General features: G+C 36.6%; 3 protein-coding genes across 3 annotated transcripts; all 3 read left to right on the top strand.

Moving 5' to 3' along the window:
• The first annotated feature begins 857 nt into the window (after positions 1–857).
• On the top strand, positions 858–3139 carry LOC106438654 (probable glycerol-3-phosphate acyltransferase 3). Its single transcript, XM_013879898.3, has 2 exons — positions 858–1636; positions 2117–3139. The coding sequence occupies exons 1-2, from the start codon at positions 887–889 to the stop codon at positions 2996–2998; spliced, it is 1632 nt and encodes a 543-aa protein (XP_013735352.2). The 5' UTR covers positions 858–886; the 3' UTR covers positions 2999–3139.
• Positions 3140–12755: 9616 nt separating this feature from the next.
• Positions 12756–14312, top strand: LOC106438653 (nifU-like protein 1, chloroplastic). The gene is made up of 4 exons (XM_048776120.1): positions 12756–13214; positions 13644–13780; positions 13862–14063; positions 14099–14312. The coding sequence occupies exons 1-3, from the start codon at positions 12848–12850 to the stop codon at positions 14048–14050; spliced, it is 693 nt and encodes a 230-aa protein (XP_048632077.1). The 5' UTR covers positions 12756–12847; the 3' UTR covers positions 14051–14063; positions 14099–14312.
• A 618-nt stretch (positions 14313–14930) lies between these two features.
• LOC106443774 (UDP-D-xylose:L-fucose alpha-1,3-D-xylosyltransferase MGP4-like) lies at positions 14931–16942 on the top strand. Its single transcript, XM_013885329.2, has 4 exons — positions 14931–15747; positions 15850–16011; positions 16099–16308; positions 16498–16942. Exons 1-4 carry the CDS (start codon positions 15307–15309, stop codon positions 16708–16710), a joined length of 1026 nt encoding a protein of 341 aa, XP_013740783.2. The 5' UTR covers positions 14931–15306; the 3' UTR covers positions 16711–16942.
• The last annotated feature ends 1592 nt before the right edge of the window (positions 16943–18534 follow it).

Here is an 18534-nt window from a genome sequence, read left to right on the forward strand (position 1 = left end):
TTTAGTGTTCTTGGACTTTGAAACAATTTAATGAAACATTCCAACTTGGAAATACAATAGTAGTTCGTAATTAAAATAAGAAATAACCATTCCAAGAGAATAATACGCAATAATAAATGGATCTCCATCAATATTTTATTGTTTGGTAACTGTAACAGTTCATATATTATAGTATGATATACTCAGGGCCGGCTTAGATAAGGGGCTGTGGTACGATCGTTTTGGGCCCAATCTGTTGTTCCCTTATTTTTTAATAGATAAGTGTCCGTTTTTTTTTAAAAAAAAATACATATATTTTTATATTAAAATTAAAAAAGAGGTCCAAAATTTTTTATAAGAAAATATTTTTTATTTCCATAAATTTATTTAAAAAAAAATATTTTTAGTATTTAAAAAAAAAACATATATCTATCAGATTTTTTTTTTAAATAATAATTTGGAAATTAAAAAAACAATTGTCCCAAGGTCCATAATACCATTGAGCCGGCTCTGGATATACTATATGTACCATGTCGTTTCAGTTTGGTTTTGTTTTAAAAAATGAAGATAACATTTGTATACACACAAGTGGAACAAGACCTGTAATGTGCGCTAATCTCCTATTACACACAAACTTTGACTCGTGTTATTTCTTTTTAAAATAATGAAAAGCTTTGACTCATCCTCTTTTCAACAATAGTTTTTGTCTGCCCAAACACGCGTACGCATACTTTTTCAACTATACTATTTACATGTTCACTTGGTAATCTCATTTAATGCATAATCATGCAAGCTGTACGTTAGCGATCAATGCTCAATTTTGTAAATACTCAACACATCTATGGGTAAGATCGTCGTGATGTTGCACATCTTTGCTATATAAATACCCCTCAACTGTTATCTAAACATGCAGTGGCTTAAACGTAGCAGATCGAGAAAGAAAAGAAAAAAAAACTTCCTACAAAAACACACAAAAATGTCGGTTAAGATTTCAATTTTCCAATCTCTAATGTTTCTTTTCAACCGGTTTATTCTCAGACGATACCGGAATCCTAAACCAAAATACCAAAAAGGCCCTTCTTTTCTCCTCCTATCCGACCTATCACGCGACACACTGATCTTCAACTTAGAAGGAGCTCTTCTCAAATCAGACTCTCTCTTCCCTTATTTCATGCTCGTAGCATTCGAGGCAGGAGGGGTAATGAGGTCATTTATCCTCTTCATTCTCTATCCATTGATAAGCTTGATGAGCCACGAGATGGGTGTTAAAGTGATGGTCTTCGTGAGCTTCTTTGGAATAAAGAAAGATGGTCTTCGAGCGGGGAGGGCGGTTTTGCCTAAATACTTTCTCGAAGATGTTGGACTCGAAATGTTCAAAGTGTTGAGGAAAGCAGGGAAGAGAATTGGTGTGAGCGATGATCTTCCTCAAGTTATGATTGAAGGGTTTTTGAAAGATTACTTGGAGACTGAAGTTGTTGTCGGGAGAGAGATGAAGGTCGTTGGTGGCTATTACATAGGAATCATGGAGGATAAGACCAAACACGATCTTGACTTTGATGAGTTGGTTCGTAAAGAGAGATTAAACACTGGTCATGTTATTGGCATCACTTCCTTCAACACATCTCTTCACCGATATCTTGTCTCTCAGTTTTGCCAGGTACGCAATTTTATTTATCTTCAACCCATCTCCTCACCAATAATTTTTAACATGCTTTCAAAATTTCTGAGAAAATGTTATAAATATCATTTAAACGTATATATATATATATATATATCAATCTAATATATATAACGTGAATGATATAATTTGGTATACTCCTTTAAGCAACATAGAATATGAATAGTTAAAGTGGTGACGGTGAGAGACACCTTAGATTATCTTTCTATTAATTGCAAGTGCGAAATATATAGTAAAAATAAAAGCAGCCAAACCATATCCATGGTCAATATCATTAAATAGGAATTTGAAAATGATGACATTATCTGTATACATAGTTATTAGCCATGACAGTGAAATACAACTTGTGGTTTTGAATTTCATGCCAATACATAAAACTGATCTTGTTAGGTCTTGTCATTCATTGTCTTCATGTAATATTCAACTGATTTCTTGACTTTTCCGTCTTAATTAAAACAGGAGATTTATTTCGTGAAGAAGTCCGACAAAAGAAACTGGCAAACCCTACCAAGAAACCAATACCCTAAACCATTAATTTTTCATGATGGTCGTCTCGCAATCAAGCCAACCCTAATGAACGCACTTGTCTTGTTCATGTGGGGTCCTTTCGCAGTCGCAGCCGCAGCAGCTAGACTCTTCGTCTCTCTTTGCATCCCTTACTCCTTTTCAATTCCAATTCTAGGTTTCTCCGGATGCAGACTTACCGTAGAGATCGACGACGTTTCATCTCAAAAGTTAAACTCAAGTCAACGCAAAGGTTGTCTCTTTGCGTGTAACCACAGAACTTTATTGGACCCTCTCTATATTGGATTCGCTTTAAAAACCCAAAACATCACAACCGTGACGTATAGTTTGAGTAGAGTATCGGAGCTCCTAGCTCCGATTAAAACCGTCAGGCTGACCCGTGATCGAGTCAGCGACGGCAAAGCCATGAAGAAGTTGTTGTCCGAAGGTGACCTCGTAGTTTGTCCTGAAGGAACCACTTGTAGAGAACCTCACTTGCTAAGGTTTAGTCCTTTGTTCACCGAGATTAGTGACCGCATCATTCCCGTGGCTGTGACGTCACCTGCGACCTTCTTCTATGGTACAACGGCAAGTGGCTTGAAGGCGTTTGACCCACTTTTCTTCCTCATGGATCCTTATCCTACCTACACGGTCCAGTTTCTAGACCCTGTCTCCGGCGTCTCGTGTCAAGATCCTGATGGAAAGTTGAAGTTTGAAGTAGCTAATCATGTTCAGGGCGTGATTGGAAAGGCATTGGATTTTGAATGCACCAATCTCACTAGAAAAGACAAATATTTGATCTTGGCTGGTAATAATGGCGTAGTTAAGAAAAATTAAATTTGCTTTTTAGAATATGAGTGTTTTTTGAGTGTAAAGTAACCAATGTTTCATTAATTTTTTTATATATGTATTATTTTAATGTTACGTAAATGTATGTAACTCTTTTTATATGGCAATGAATCTATAACTTTATAGTTTTATATCATCCAACATATATATATATATATATATATATATATATATATATATATATATTACATAATATATTTTTGTTTAACATGATATGGAGTATCTGGACCGGGACTCAACTAATTTCCAAGGAGAATAGTACCGACAAATAGTCCAATCTCATATTTTTAGTGAGACCTAATACATGATTTCATTTTCGTCTGACAAAACAAATAGTAACTTAGTTTCTGGCAAAATTTAAATTTAGGACCGACAAATTTACGTCTTATATATATAACTATTGCCCTATACTACAACTTGGTTTTTTATTATTTGTGTACGAATTATATTATAAAATTTCAATGAGCATCAAAGTTTGAGGCAGAACAGACGATTCTGGAACCATGCTCGACGGTAGAGCAGAAGTAGAAAATATTACATAAAATCGAAAGATAAAATCGTTAAGGGACGAGTCATGTTCAACATTACGAAGAAACCCATGGGAAAGCTCCATCTTAATCCCTAAAACGAATGTTTGAAAGAACAAATAATAGTCGAATAGGACACCCTCCACAATAAATAACAATAAATAAGAAAACTATACATTCGGACACGTCAAAGCTGTTGTCTAATGTGTGCGTTGTATTGGTAGGCACATGCCGCATAAATGTTTTAACGGGTCTTACCCAAATTATGTAACCAAACTTATTATACCGTCATATGTGTGCATGGCATATATTAGATGACCTTGTGTATATATTATAGTATATGCATAGTGCATGGTTGGTATAACTGTACCTAGCTATTAGTTTTGGGGATTCGTTAACGTCACTCACGTTGTCACTTCTGGAAAATCTATTGATACAAGAGTTTGATTGGTTAAGAATCAAAAACTTTGATTGGCATAAAAAACAAAAGAAAATAAGGAAAACTGTATACGTAGTTTTTCTATTTGGCCACTAGAATCATCAGATCCATCGATATGTTAGAAGATTCAGGATAACCTAACGTATTAGCTCTATTTGGCCACTACAACAACATGCTTGTCTTTTGGTTGTAATAACGGACCAGATTGTTTTAAATGTCTTTTCCCTTTTTTTTGTAGAGAAAAATATATAGAGAAGGATGAGTCGAACCTGGGGCCCCTTTTCCCTTTAAGCTTTATGATTTTTCAATCTTTCGCTTCTCTATAGAAGAAAATTGTAACATTTTGTAAAGCAGCTTTGTTTTTTAACTAGATTTTAGAAAAAAAAAAAGAAAAACTTAACATGAGCAAAACTTTAATAAATATGATATGTAGTGGTCAAAATAGTTATATATATTCTACATATTAAAATGCAAAGTTATTGTTTTACGTTCGCTAGGGCCTAGGGGTCAAGAAACCATGTGAGCATGTGAAGTGAAAAAAGAAGTTAATGTACCAACAACTCCCCAAGAGAAGTCAGCTGACACTTGCATTATAAAATTTATAAATCAGTTGGTTTCGTATGGATTCCGGTTTTAGGACTGTTTTTAAAGAGAAACAATTCTAATAAGGTGATGTTGACAAAGATTGATAAATTGTATATAGTATTTTTTGAGTCAATTCCACTTGATAGGTGGTCTAATAATTACATGTTATAATACTTTGAAATAATAAATTTTGCGTACAGCAGAAATCATTTCGTCCTTAATTAATTAGAGCGAAAAAAGAGGGAAATTACACAAAAACAAGATTGGTTGACAATGGCAGTGTCTGTTTAAGATTCGAGAAAATTTCATGTTTACCATTTTTATGGTACTATTTTTTATCTTTACCACAATTAAAAATACATTTCTCATTAAGTAACAAAAGACTCTTATATTTTTGTTCTCTATATATAATAAATTATTATTTAAATAAATAAAAAAAATACTATTTTTTATGTTTTTGAATTATACTTTTTTAAATTCGATTTTTTATGATTTATTTTTTAATTTCTTTTTTTTTGAAAATCAAAAATTATGTTTAAAACTATTTTTTAAAAATTTAAATATTTTTTAAGTATTTATTTATATATTTATTAGAATCCTAAATTTCACATTCCAAAAAACCTAACTCACCCCTCAACTCCAAACTCTAAGTCTAGATTAGTTAATCCTAGGGGTATAAGTGCTATTTACCATTTATTAAAAGTGAAAATAATAGTGGTTAGTGTAAACATAGAAAGTGATATTATGAATGTGGTATTTGTGGAAATTTCCTTTAAGATTTTGAAATATCTTACATTTCTTTTAAATATTTTATTTCACTTTATTTACTATTATAAATATCAATAATATATTTATTACAAATAACATAATTTTATAAATAGTTTGTTGAAAATATAAATACATTTACTATTCAAATGTATATTTTGTAAATCATCTATCAGATTCAGGTTGTCAATTAATCCAATTATTATTATTTTCGTTGAAATTTTTTAACTCATTCCTTATCTTTTATTTATTTATTTTCTGGATGGCTCGAAGGTTGTAGATTCAAAAATCTATACATCTCTTTATTAGAATGTTTAAAGCATGTTAATTCTCCTAATTAACTAAAATTGAACTCATGACCACCTAAACCTCTACTAGGTAATCCAAAAATTTCCATCATATTACCTCACAAATACCATTTTATCAGCTTAAAATCATTTGAATTAGTAACAAAATAGTCAACAATATGTTTTGATGATAATAATTCATTTTTCAAAATATCAAATACAATTATATTTTTATATTGATTCTCATATGAATGTCAGAGGTGAGTAAGGAGAATAAAATTCAACAAAGTTCAATAAAACAGGGAGAAATTTTGGATTATTTTTTCATTGTCTCGTATTTTTAAAGTAAAATACAAATTATTATCTCAATCAATAAAAAAAATTTGAAAAATTTCATGAATAATACTAAAATATTATTATTATTATTTAAATGCTAAATTGTTTTTTTTTAATTTATAGCAACTAAAAATACTCTTATTTTAATTTGGAGTTTAGAACATCTCATTAAAATGCTTCATAATTTTTTAAAAATATACTGAATAAAAATAAAATTATCTCAAAATAAAATATTTCATATCAAAATATTTGATCTTTTTAAGCAATTAGTATTTTTCTAGTTTATACACACGTATACGTAGCTTTTTTATTGAAAACCCATGTTGAGGTGACAACACAAATAAAGGAAAAGTCAAACATTTTTTTTGAAATAAAGCGATTGCGAGTGCGATAGAAAAGACAACGCTTTAAGTTTGCTCCGTTAATTAAAACGCTCCGTTTTGGTAAAGCGAAAAGAAAGGCGATTTGGCGATCAAGGGTTTCGAGATGGATACGGCGGATCCGCCGGGTTTGTCTGACTCTCCGATGGGGGTTCAAGACGATCGGGATACGCGGAATACGAAGACGAACCATGGTGAATCAATCGGGGTAAAGGATTTGGGGAAACAACTGGGATCGGAGAAACAGGGTGAAGGTGAGATACAACGGGGATCTGTGAATCATGGGAGTGCTGTGGGCGCCAGACGAGCTAAAGGAGAAGCCAGAAGTCAAGTCTATTCCATTATGGGTTCACCTTAAAAATGTGCCCATGCACATGTTCTCATGGCAGGGATTGAGTTTCATCTCAAGCGCAGCAGGATTTCCAGTGAGATTGCATCCTGAAACTGCCTCTTGCTCAAACTTCAAGTTGGCTAAAGTTTTTGTGAATGTGGATTTGTCAAAAGAGCTGCCTTCTAAGATAAATTTCACAAAAAATGGAAAGTCATTCTTAGTGGAATTCAGTTATCCATGGCTTCCACTTCGATGCCAAACCTGCAGCAAGTGGGGACATGTGGAGAAATCTTGTGTGATGAATAAAAAGGATGGGGTTGGTATGACTGAACAGATACAGAGGAATATGATGCAGAAAGCCAAGGAGACTGGGAAAAGCATTGAAGAAGTGAGCATCCTTGAAATTGGGCCTTCTAATTCTGAAGGTATAGAGGGAATTCTGATAGAGGCAGTTGTGGGTGAACTTGAGGAGGGGCAGATAGATGAAGGGTGGAAGAATGTAAATGCAGGGAAAAGTAGAAGTCCAACGAAGAGAGTGCTTACGTATGGTCAAGACAAACTGGTGACGCCATCAAGATTCCTGATACTTAATGAACTAAATGATTATGGCGAGTTGGATAGAGCGAAGAGTACCGAGGAAGTAACACAAATGGAGGTAGTTCAGCACAAGGAGGATATTGAAGAGCAGAATACAGGGATAGAAGAAATAAAAAAGGATGATCTTGTAGAAGAGAATGAAACTAGAGAAGAGGCAATTGATAGGGAAGAGGGGAAACAACAGGAGGTAAATAAAGATAAGGAAGACAGAGATAAGGGAGTGGAAAGTGCAGAGGGGGAAGTGAACGTAGTGAGATCACCAACCTACTGTGATATTGTGAAATCTCCTTCGAATGATGTTATTAGTAAAGCAGTTCAAAAATCTACAAAAGCTGATCTGGTCAACAACATTCGACCGTCTTTGCCGAGATCTTCGAAAGCTAATCATAAGGTCTTTCCTGAGAAACCTGGGCCTGGTAATCAAGGCAGAAACGCCTATCAAAAAACCTCTCAATGACAGGATTCTTCTGGAATGTAAGAGGGTTTAATAAAAGTTCGAAGCATGGTGTAGTTAAAGATTGGATTCTTAATAAAGATTTGAAGTTTGGTTGTCTGTTGGAGACCAGAGTAAAGGAGAGTAAGGCGAAGCATATTGTTTCTTCAGTGTTCTATGGTTGGTCTTGGATAAATAATTATGAGTTTAGCAGGAAGGGGAGAATTTGGGTTGTTTGGAGTCCTCAGACGCGGCTAACTCTAGTATTCAAATCAAGTCAGATAATTACCGTTTCAGTATTACTAGAAGGGGAGACAGAGGAGTTCTTTTGCTCATTTGTTTATGGAGAAAATGTCATGGAGGATAGAAAGGAGTTATGGAGTGATATTAAGGATCATCAAGATGCAGCAATGTTTAGAGGGAAGCAGTGGATAATTATGGGTGATTTTAATGAGATTCTTGATGGGGAGGAGCATTCTAGTTATCAAGACTCGGGGTTAACTAATTCTGGGATGCGTGATTTTGAGAGCATAGTTCAGTACTGCAGGCTTGTGGATCTTGGTAGTCAAGGACCGAAATTCACCTGGTGCAATAAGAGAGAAGAGGGTCTTATATGTAAGAAGCTGGATCGATTTCTTGTTAATGATACTTGGCTGCAACGACAAGACAAATCGTATGGAGTTTTTGAGGCTGGAGGCTGTTCTGATCACCTTAGAGGCAGATTTCATTTGCAAACTGAGGCTGTAGGGAAGCGAAGACCATTTAAATTTACTAATGCAGTCGCTGAGATGTCGGATTTTATTAAGATGATTGAAGACCACTGGAAGGAAAATCAACCTCTCTTTCAGTCTACTTCAGCTCTTTTTCGATTTTCCAAATCTCTTAAAGCCCTGAAGCCTCTGATCAGAAGATTGAGTAAGGAGAAGCTGGGAAAGTTGTCTATGAAGGTAAAAGAGGCTTATAATAATCTCTGCAAGCAGCAAGAGAGATTAATGGAAGACCCCAATCTGGAAAACATTCATGAAGAACTGATAATTGAAGAGAGGTGGCAAAGAATCTCAACGATAGAGGAGAAAGTGTTAAAGCAAAGGTCAAAGATGCACTGGTTGCAATTGGGAGATGGTAATAATAAAGCTTTTCATAATGCTGTGAAGATTAGAGGGGCTATAAATGCTATTCGAGAAATAAGATGCCAATCAGGTGTAATGGCCACTTCTCAGGACGATATCAAAGCTGAGGCTGAGAGATTTTTTAGTGAATTCCTATCCTTTGAGCCCCCGGAAATTCAAGCCATATCAGTCGAAGAGCTGCAACAATTCCTTCCTTTTCGGTGTTCTAGTATTGAGAGAGAGCGATTGATTAAGCCGATAACTGATGATGAGATTCGAGAGGTGTTGTTCCGGATGCCAAATAATAAGTCCCCAGGGCCAGATGGATTCACAGCAGAGTTTTTCAAAGCCTCCTGGTCGATAATTGGTAAAGACTTCACTACTGCAGTTCACTCATTCTTCAGCAAAGGGCTTTTACCAAAGGGGCTGAATGCAACTATCTTAGCGCTTGTGGCAAAGAAGGAAAATGCTACTGAGATGAGAGACTATAGACCTATCTCCTGCTGCAATGTGTTGTACAAAGTGATTTCAAAGATTATTGCTAATCGACTGAAAGGTACTCTCCCGGGCTGTATCACTTACAATCAATCTGCGTTTGTTAAAGATAGATTGCTTGTTGAGAATCTTCTATTAGCCACAGAAATAGTGAAGGATTACCACAAAGAGGATGTCTCTCCTAGATGCTTTATGAAGATAGATATAGCAAAAGCTTTCGATACTGTTCACTGGCCATTTCTGTTGAATACTCTAAGAGCTCTTAACATGCCAGAGGAATTTGTTCATTGGATAGAGCTGTGTGTTTGCTCTCCATCTTTTTCGGTTCAAGTCAATGGAGAGCTGGCGGGATTCTTTCAGAGTCGTAGGGGCTTAAGGCAGGGATGTGCTCTATCTCCATATCTATTTGTTATCTGTATGAATGTGTTGTCTAGCATTCTGGATAAAGCGGCTGTCAGGGGGATTATTGGTTACCATCCTAAATGTCAGAATATTTTGCTCACGCATTTGTGTTTTGCTGATGATCTTTTGGTGTTCACGGATGGAACCAAAAGATCTATTGAAAATGTTCTGAAGATATTTGAAGACTTTGCTGTAATCTCTGGTTTAAAGATCAGTTTGGAAAAGTCTACATTGTTCACAGCTGGATTATCTGATATTCAAGCGAGAGATATCCTAACCTGCTTCCCATTTGCTTCTGGAAAATTACCAGTCAGGTATCTCGGCCTTCCTTTACTCTCTAGGAAGATGACGATCAATGACTACATGCCTTTAGTAGAAAAAATCCGGAAAAGGATGAGCTCTTGGACTGGGAGATTGTTGTCTTATGGAGGAAGGTTACAGCTCATTAATTCGGTTATCACTAGTATGGCAAACTTCTGGTTATCGGCTTTTCGGCTGCCAAGCAGTTGTTTGAAAGAGATAGAGAGATTGTGCTCTGCTTTTTTGTGGTCAGGGCCAGACCTAAAGACAAGCAAGGCGAAGGTATGTTGGCAAGATGTTTGTCTACCCAAGAAAGAAGGTGGGCTGGGGATTAGACCTTTAAAAGAAATCAGCATTGTGCTTGGTTTGAAGTTGGTATGGAGATTGTTCTCTACTCACTCTTCCTTATGGGTGAAGTGGATCCACTGCTACCTAATAAGGAAAAGCTCCTTCTGGTCGACGAAATATAATGCTAGTAGTGGATCTTGGATGTGGAGAAAGATTCTGAAGTTAAGAGAGATAGCTAAATCTTATATTCGAATGGAGGTCCACAATGGCAGAAACACATCTTTCTGGTATGATTCTTGGTTTTCTTTAGGATGTCTCAGAGATCTTCTTGGAGGGAGAGGTACAATTGGTATTGGCATTACAGAACATGCTTCGGTTGAGGAAGTGATGCTCTATCATCGGAAAAGAAGACATAGACTGGCTATTCTTAACACTGTGGAGGAAGAAATTGAAGAGTTAAAGAGCAGACGTAGTGAGGAGGATGATATTCCCTTATGGAGGCAGGCTGAGACCAGATTTACAAAAGTTTTCTCTACGAAGAAGACATGGCTCTACATGAGACAGGAGCAACCAGTATGTATTTGGAATAAAGGAGTATGGTTTTCACAATCTACTCCCAAATATTCTTTCATGTTATGGGTGGCTGTGAAGAACAGGTTGCAAACCTGTGACAGAATGAAGAAGTGGAATACATCTATAAATGGAGTTTGTGTGTTATGTCAAGAGGAAGAGGAGACTTGTTCACATTTATTCTTCAAGTGTAGATACTCGGGGAAAGTTTGGAAGTCATTGATAGGTGGGATTATGAAGAGAGCTTTCTCTATGGAATGGAGTGTGATTCTGGAATTGATTTCCCAATTAAGTTCTAGTTTCACACCCTCTGAAGTATTCATTATCAGATATACTTTTCAAGTGTTGCTACATAGTATTTGGAGGGAGCGCAATGCTCGTCGGCATGGAGAGCAACCAAGAGATGAATTGTTACTGATTAAATGGGTTGATAAAGTGATAAGACTGAAGCTTCTTGCTGTGAAAGGAACGGGGCAACAATACCTTGAGGAAGGCTTGAGTGTGTGGTTTGGCTCAAGAGTTACATGAGTTTTTCTTTTTGACATACAGAAAAGTAGAGTTTTGAGAGTCTATTGATATGTATATGGAGATCATAACAGTAGCACTTGATGTAATTAAAGTTTTGATTGAATAAAATTTTACATTCATTCAAAAAAAAAAAAAAAAAAAAGACGACGCTTTACTCAAACCGTTCTGTACATTTTCTTCACCGATTCCGGCGGCGTTATCTTTACTTTTCCGTTTTAATCCTATCTATTTTCCATTAGATTAGTTGTGATGTCTCTTTCCTTGTTGTTTTGGATGAATCGGAGTTTTCATCTTTACTTTCCGATTTCTGGTGGAAATCACGGAGTGTCACTAACTCCGACGGTGACAGGTTCTCCCCACTTCCTGTTTCAGTTATCGACGATGGTCCTCGTCGGTTTTGGCGTGATGGTTTTCCCTTTACTAGGGTGGTATTTTCCGGTCATTGATCTTGGATTCAGTGTCGGCGTTTGTTCATCAGATTCTGGGTTTGATGGTGTCTTTCCGGTGGTAGAGATTCGGTCATCTTATCTTCAACCATTCGATGTTTGTCTGTTAGCCTTACGGTTTAACGGTATGTGGCGAGCTTTCAAACAACCATGGCCACCACCAGATTTCATCTTCTTGGATGAACGGTTTGGAAATCCTTCATCACGTACGGGTTGGTGTGGAATGATAATAATGCACTGTATGGTGGTGCATGTGTGTGATTGGTTTCAACCATTTGCTCAAATATTTCGTGAGGTTATGTTGATAATCAATGGATGGGTTATAGTATCATTGGTTCCATCATATCACGCATTATTACAGGGAAGTGAAGCCTTCAAAGCAATAAAGAGTCAGAAGAGGTCGTTTCTACATTATAATAAATTGAAGACATGGTTTTATGGATTTCAAAACAAAAGGATATCGATGCCATGGATGTGTACAACTAAGTATGTTATCTCCTGCAGCGGGAGTGCTTGGGACGGATTGCGATGTAACAGATGGATCGCATCCAAAGATCTTTTTAGCAAAAGGTATTTACTCATAAAATTTGAGAGCCTCATAAAAGATTTTAAAAGACCAAGAACGAAGTGGAGAAAAACTAGCGAATCAGCCTATCCTACGAATGCGTTAGGAAGCATCGTGTTATTGTTGTCTCTGTTAAAAGTTCTTCTTAACAACATGTTTGTTGTAATGTATGTTTCATGTAATTTGTTACATTGACTGAAATCAATAAAATTAGATGTTATAAAAAAAAAAAAAAAAAAGCGGGGGCGAAATCCTGTAAATGACACGTGTCTTCTCTAGCTAATGGACTGGGTCATAAGAAAAGTTGAACGGCCCATTTTCGTTTTCAGATATGGTCCTTTCAAAAAATGAAAGACCGTTTAAAATCAAGGGACCAAATCGCAAATTGTTATATTTATTTTTGTGGCCACAGAAACACAAAACCAATCAGAATCCCACGACGACGACGACGACGATGACGATGGCTTCTCTCGCGACTTCCATCGCCGGAACTGGAACCTCCAAGATTCTCATTTCGTCAACTTCAAATAAAATTGGGTTTCCCGTAATCTCATATCCCAACTCGAGAGTCTTCTTCCTTTTCTCTAAAGCTGGGATCTTTCCCCGATCGGCGATACGTGCTTCGAACCAAGAGGAAGCCACGGTTTCACCTTTCGAATCCGTTGCATCATCGCCGGGCCTCTACTCAGCTCAGACTTTCGATTTGACTCCTCAAAACGTCGACCTTGTCCTCGAAGATGTTAGGCCGTTCCTTATCTCCGACGGTGGGAACGTCGACGTTGTCTCTGTTGAAGACGGTGTCGTTTCTCTCAAACTCCAAGGTTAGATTTTTTTTTTGAGTTTCGGTTTGACAAGACTGGGACTTTCCTTTGTATGAAGGTCGCTCGTCTGCGTAATGATCAGACCAGACTCTCTTGAACTCTAGATTCGGACAAGAGACAGGACAGATATGTAAAGCATTTGTCTTATTGCTGATCTTGCTTAGACTGTAGTCTTTGATTCTGCTGTATCTCTCTCTCTTTACAATAGCATCAGGCACTCGTAGCACTCAATGTTTGCAGCTGTCATGTGCGAGTGTACTTGTAGTATAATAGTGATAATCATTTATGGATCTTTTACATCTAAAACGTTTCTTTCATGGGTTGGGTCTATGTCTCCACCTTTTTGCCCTTTTAGAGGTCAACGAGACCGTCTTCTGGAGCAATCATCATGTTAATTGAGCTTGTGTTGACTTGTGTTGTATTCTATAGGCGCTTGTACTAGCTGTCCGAGTTCTTCAACAACGATGACGATGGGAATCGAAAGGGTACTCAAGGAGAAGTTTGGAGATGCTTTGAAAGACATTCGACAAGTTTTCGATGAAGAAGTTAAGCATATAACCGTGGAGGTGAGTGAGGCTACCCTTTTAAGAAACTTGAGTATTGATTACTCTTTTTTTGATATCTTAAGGGATTGTTTTTTTTTCCAGGCAGTGAATACTCATCTTGATATACTGAGACCAGCGATCAAGAACTACGGAGGAAGTGTGGAAGTTTTATCAGTTGAAGGCGAAGACTGTGTTGTGAAGTACGTTGGACCAGAATCCATTGGAATGGGAATTAAAGCAGCGATTAAAGAAAAGTTCAAGGACATTTCTAATGTTACCTTTACAAGCTAGACACTATATATATATATATATATATATATATATATATATATATATATGTAAAAAACACAAAGTTGCTCTTTGTTTGAGCTTATTTCATTTTGTAATGTACACATCACTAGTAGTCTCCTAGAGCCATCTTGCAAGGTTGATCAAGAACGGTGTGTAGACAAAGTAGTATGTTGTTGTCCAAGTGATCAATCCCTTCACAAGAAAACAAAAAGAAACTCTTTTATATTGTTTTTGCTTAAATAAGATGCATGTATAAACACTCTTTTACCTGGCCAAAGATCTCTATGTTTGCTTCTGGATTAGTACCACAGATGAAATAAACTGTTAAGTCATGTTCTGCCAATCATTAAGCGTGGTTTTGGGCTAAGGGATTGAAGCGCGGTTTTAGGCTAAGGGATTGAAGCGCGGGAGAAACCAAGAAGAGTCAATGGTGAAGCCAAGCCAAGATGTTGGCTGAAACTCCATCTTTGTACATTTCAGCACTTAGCTCTAAGAACAACACCAATGCTCTGTCTCATTCACCAACCATTACAGTGTTATCACTTCCACTGTCCCAAATTTGATTTGTCCTTATCCACAACAAAAGTGATACTTAATGGTCTGATTCAGGCAGATGACTTGTTGAATCCGTGACCTGTTTTGCTCATTTGGTTTAATTGGTCTTCTGAGAGTGCCTGTAGCCAGATATATCGCTAAGATAAACATCTTCCAATTTTGTCCTTACAGAAAAATGATGGACCTGTTTTGAAGATCAAAGCTCACATGCACAAATACACGTAAAAGCTACTAAGTGGATATTTGCAAACAATTAAAAAAATCAGCAGAGAAAAATGAATGCCTAATCAAGTTGACTTCTCTAATGAGCTTGATCGGTATACGTAAAGATGACACGAACTAAACATTTTAAATTAAGACATAAATTATTACTATTCTTGTTTAGAGCCGTGGAGTTGAATATGCATGGTAACATACTAACATGTCGACGATATATACGAGCAAAAATATATACCAGGTGTTGAATTTTAATTAGAATATGTAAATGCTATATGGTCAAACTTGTTAAAGAGGCAAAGGTGAAATATATGTTATCTTAATTAATTTTCTACTTTAGTAAAAAGGCATATGGTAGTTCCTTAATTTGGATTCCAAAAAATAGTTAACGTAATAGCTTTAACTATGAGTTTGACTATTTTGTTGTATATATATTACCATGTTCCAATCCCATCACAAAGGAAACGTTCTTGTCTTCTTCTCCAATGGCACAGCATAAGAGTTTCTCTTCCTCTTCAGTCTCAAACCGTCCCATCTCTCTCCTAAATGGTCTCCTTCTCCTGGTCTCTCTCCTCCTACTCCTCGGTGTGTTCTTACCCTGGGCAGGATCTCCCTTATTCCCGTTTCCAAACGTAAGCTCTTCTTCTTCTTCTTTGCCTTCTAACTGGCGCGACTATTCCCTCTCTCAAGCGGCTGAGTTTGTCGCTAAGGACGGGACTGTGATCATCTGCGCCGTTAGCTATCCCTTCTTGCCTTTCCTCAACAACTGGTTGATTAGCGTTTCTAGACAGAAGCATCAACACAAAGTCCTCGTGATCGCTGAGGATTACGCTACTCTCTACAAGGTTAACAAGAAGTGGCCTGGTCACGCCGTTCTCATTCCTCCAGCTCTCGATTCTCAGACCGCACATAAGTTCGGTTCCCCGGTAATAGTTTCACCTTTAAGCTCCTGATTTGTATGTGATGATCATCTCATAGAAGTTGTCGCATTGTATCTTGTTAACCAAGTTATCATATCCAAAACTTAGGGTTTCTTCAACTTCACTTCACGGAGGCCGCAACATCTCTTGCAACTATTGGAGCTAGGTTACAATGTTATGTACAACGATGTTGATATGGTCTGGTTGCAAGATCCATTTCAGTATTTAGAAGGAAGCCACGATGCATACTTCACTGATGACAGGACCACAGTATGTGAAATTCAGTTCAAACTTCTCCTTCACGTTTTAGAATGTTTTATTAATTAAATCTAATTCTCTGGTTGATTTTGGTGCCAGATCAAACCTTTGAATCACTCTCATGCTTTGCCAACTCCGGATCGGAACGGAGTGACTTATATATGTAGCTGCATGATTTTCTTGCGTCCCACGAATGGCGCAAAGCTTCTAATGAAGCAATGGATCAAAGAACTTCAATCTGGGTCTAAAGCTTATGAAGGAAATGATCAGCCTGCTTTTAACTGGGCACTTAACAAAACAGCTCATCAGGTATTGTTTATACCATTGATTTCAATTGGTTTTGTATCGTAATTTTCAATCAGGATTTTCGTGGTCCAACATTAATAATCTTTTGGTACTCTCTTTAACTACTTACAAAACTCTCCTACTGCTGTCTTTGTTCTAAGATTCACTTGTTTGAATGCATTCTCAACTCTTTGGTGACCTTGACTTCTTCAGGTAGATCTCTACTTGCTTTCTCAGGCAGCTTTCCCAACAGGAGGATTGTACTTCAAGAACGAGACATGGGTTGAAGAGACAAAGGGGAAACATGTCATAGTCCACAACAACTACATTATCGGTTACGACAATAAGATGAAACGCTTCCAAGACTTTGGTCTATGGCTAGTCGATGATCATGCTTTTGAGTCCCCACTGGGAAAATTAGATTAAATAAGAACATGGCTTGTTATGTGTGAATGTTAGTTATATGGCTATTCCAAAACAGAGGTAAATAAATGAGACTCGAGATGTATGTCTCCACATTACTAGACTAGTGTGATAGGTCTCTCTAGAGACATAAGATCAGTGTTCCCTTGTATCTATCATCTACCTCTTTAGTCTTCACCGACTCTTGCTTCCTGATTATTACAACAAGTTAAAACTATACCAGAAACATCACACAGAAAAAAAAAAGATTCACAATCAATATAAAACGTATAATTTGGTAATTTTCATACTAATGAATAGAAATTGATGTGAAATAGATCCGTAAGAGCATAAAAAGAAACGTGTACCCTTTTGTTTTCCACACTAATTACGTGAAGTCTTTTAAGACGTAAATTGAAATGCTAACTTTTCAAACTCACAATATATACAAAGTAGAATATGTACATATCTTTAGAATAAGGTCATTTCCATTGTAATGTATTTGGTTGGGGAAAATGAAATGGAAATATATATAGCTTAGACAGCCGGTCAAAGAGGTTTACAGGGAGTCCGCCTTACCTTAGTTATAGTCATCTATAAAGTCCAACAACGTAAATTAGGAACAGGTACGATCTGGCTCAACGAATGTCTTGTGCTACACCAACCTTAGACAAACAAAGAAAAGGATAATTCTAACTGAGGAGGGTGCGCGAGACATGTTGTTGGACCTTGAGATGCTGTGATCATGATGTTGCGAATGATGATGATGGAGTGAGTTCCGAAATTCAGTGAACACTTCGTAGGAGCTACACTGTTCCTGATGGCCTTGACGAAGATGAATGATCTCATGGGAGGTAAAGCTGTTGTATGCGTAATTTCATTATTGATAATTACATAGTTCTCTGACAGATATGTTTTTTTTTAATCTCTAATGAACATTTTGTTTTTTTTCAGAGAAAATAGAGCCAAACTAATGCACCAGAGACTTGTACTTTAGGTATAGAGTAGAACTTCGTAGCCCGTGGTGTAATAAAAATAAAATAAAATGGAAGATTGTTCTTCATCAAGGCAAATACTTATAGCAATTTGTCTGAGAAGAGACTTATGAATCTTTCTAGTACAAGTCTTTGGAAGCTCCTCCTGAATCATTCTTTCAAGGATTGTAAAGTTCATGAGCAGTTAACTTGTCTGATCATGCAGGAGGAGGAGTTTCTCATGAATTTCAAAGCCATATCATATCGAGAAAGGTAGTGATTTTACGGTTTGATAGCACTAGCTAGCAGAGCACATATTTGATCTCCAATTTCTAATCTATGCAATAATGATTTCAGTGGCCAGCCTAGATAAGTACCAGCCAAGAAGTGCCTTTGGAGGTTAGAAGATTTGAACATACTACCTTCATAGTGGAATATGCATTGTTTATAAAAGGTTTGATATGGTTGAAGAAGACCAGCAAACACAAGTTTCTCATGTTTTCTTTCCCGAATGGATGAATGAATGGCTGTGCCAATGGCATGAGAGAGGCTTTCAGCAAAGCAAAGACTTTTTGAGTAGTGATGAAGAGCAATGGAAAGATGCTGATTACAACTGTTCTGAATCGTTGGTCCAGTTGAGGTGAATGATAAGATATTCTGCCACTAACTGTCAGTTTTTACTTGCACATTGCTTACGGAGTTTCATGTATAGGACTCTTACGTTAATGAGTATGATTGTGCAGGAAATCTGCAGCTGTTCATGCATATGCTAAGGAGAATTTTTATAAGTTAATCGTTTTATAATTTATATGTATGCAAAATAAACAAGAGAATTTCTTATAAACAATATGACTGATTTGGTTATTTATTGGTT

Source organism: Brassica napus, chromosome A3 (assembly GCF_020379485.1).
Source record: "Brassica napus cultivar Da-Ae chromosome A3, Da-Ae, whole genome shotgun sequence".
NCBI lineage: Eukaryota > Viridiplantae > Streptophyta > Magnoliopsida > Brassicales > Brassicaceae > Brassica > Brassica napus.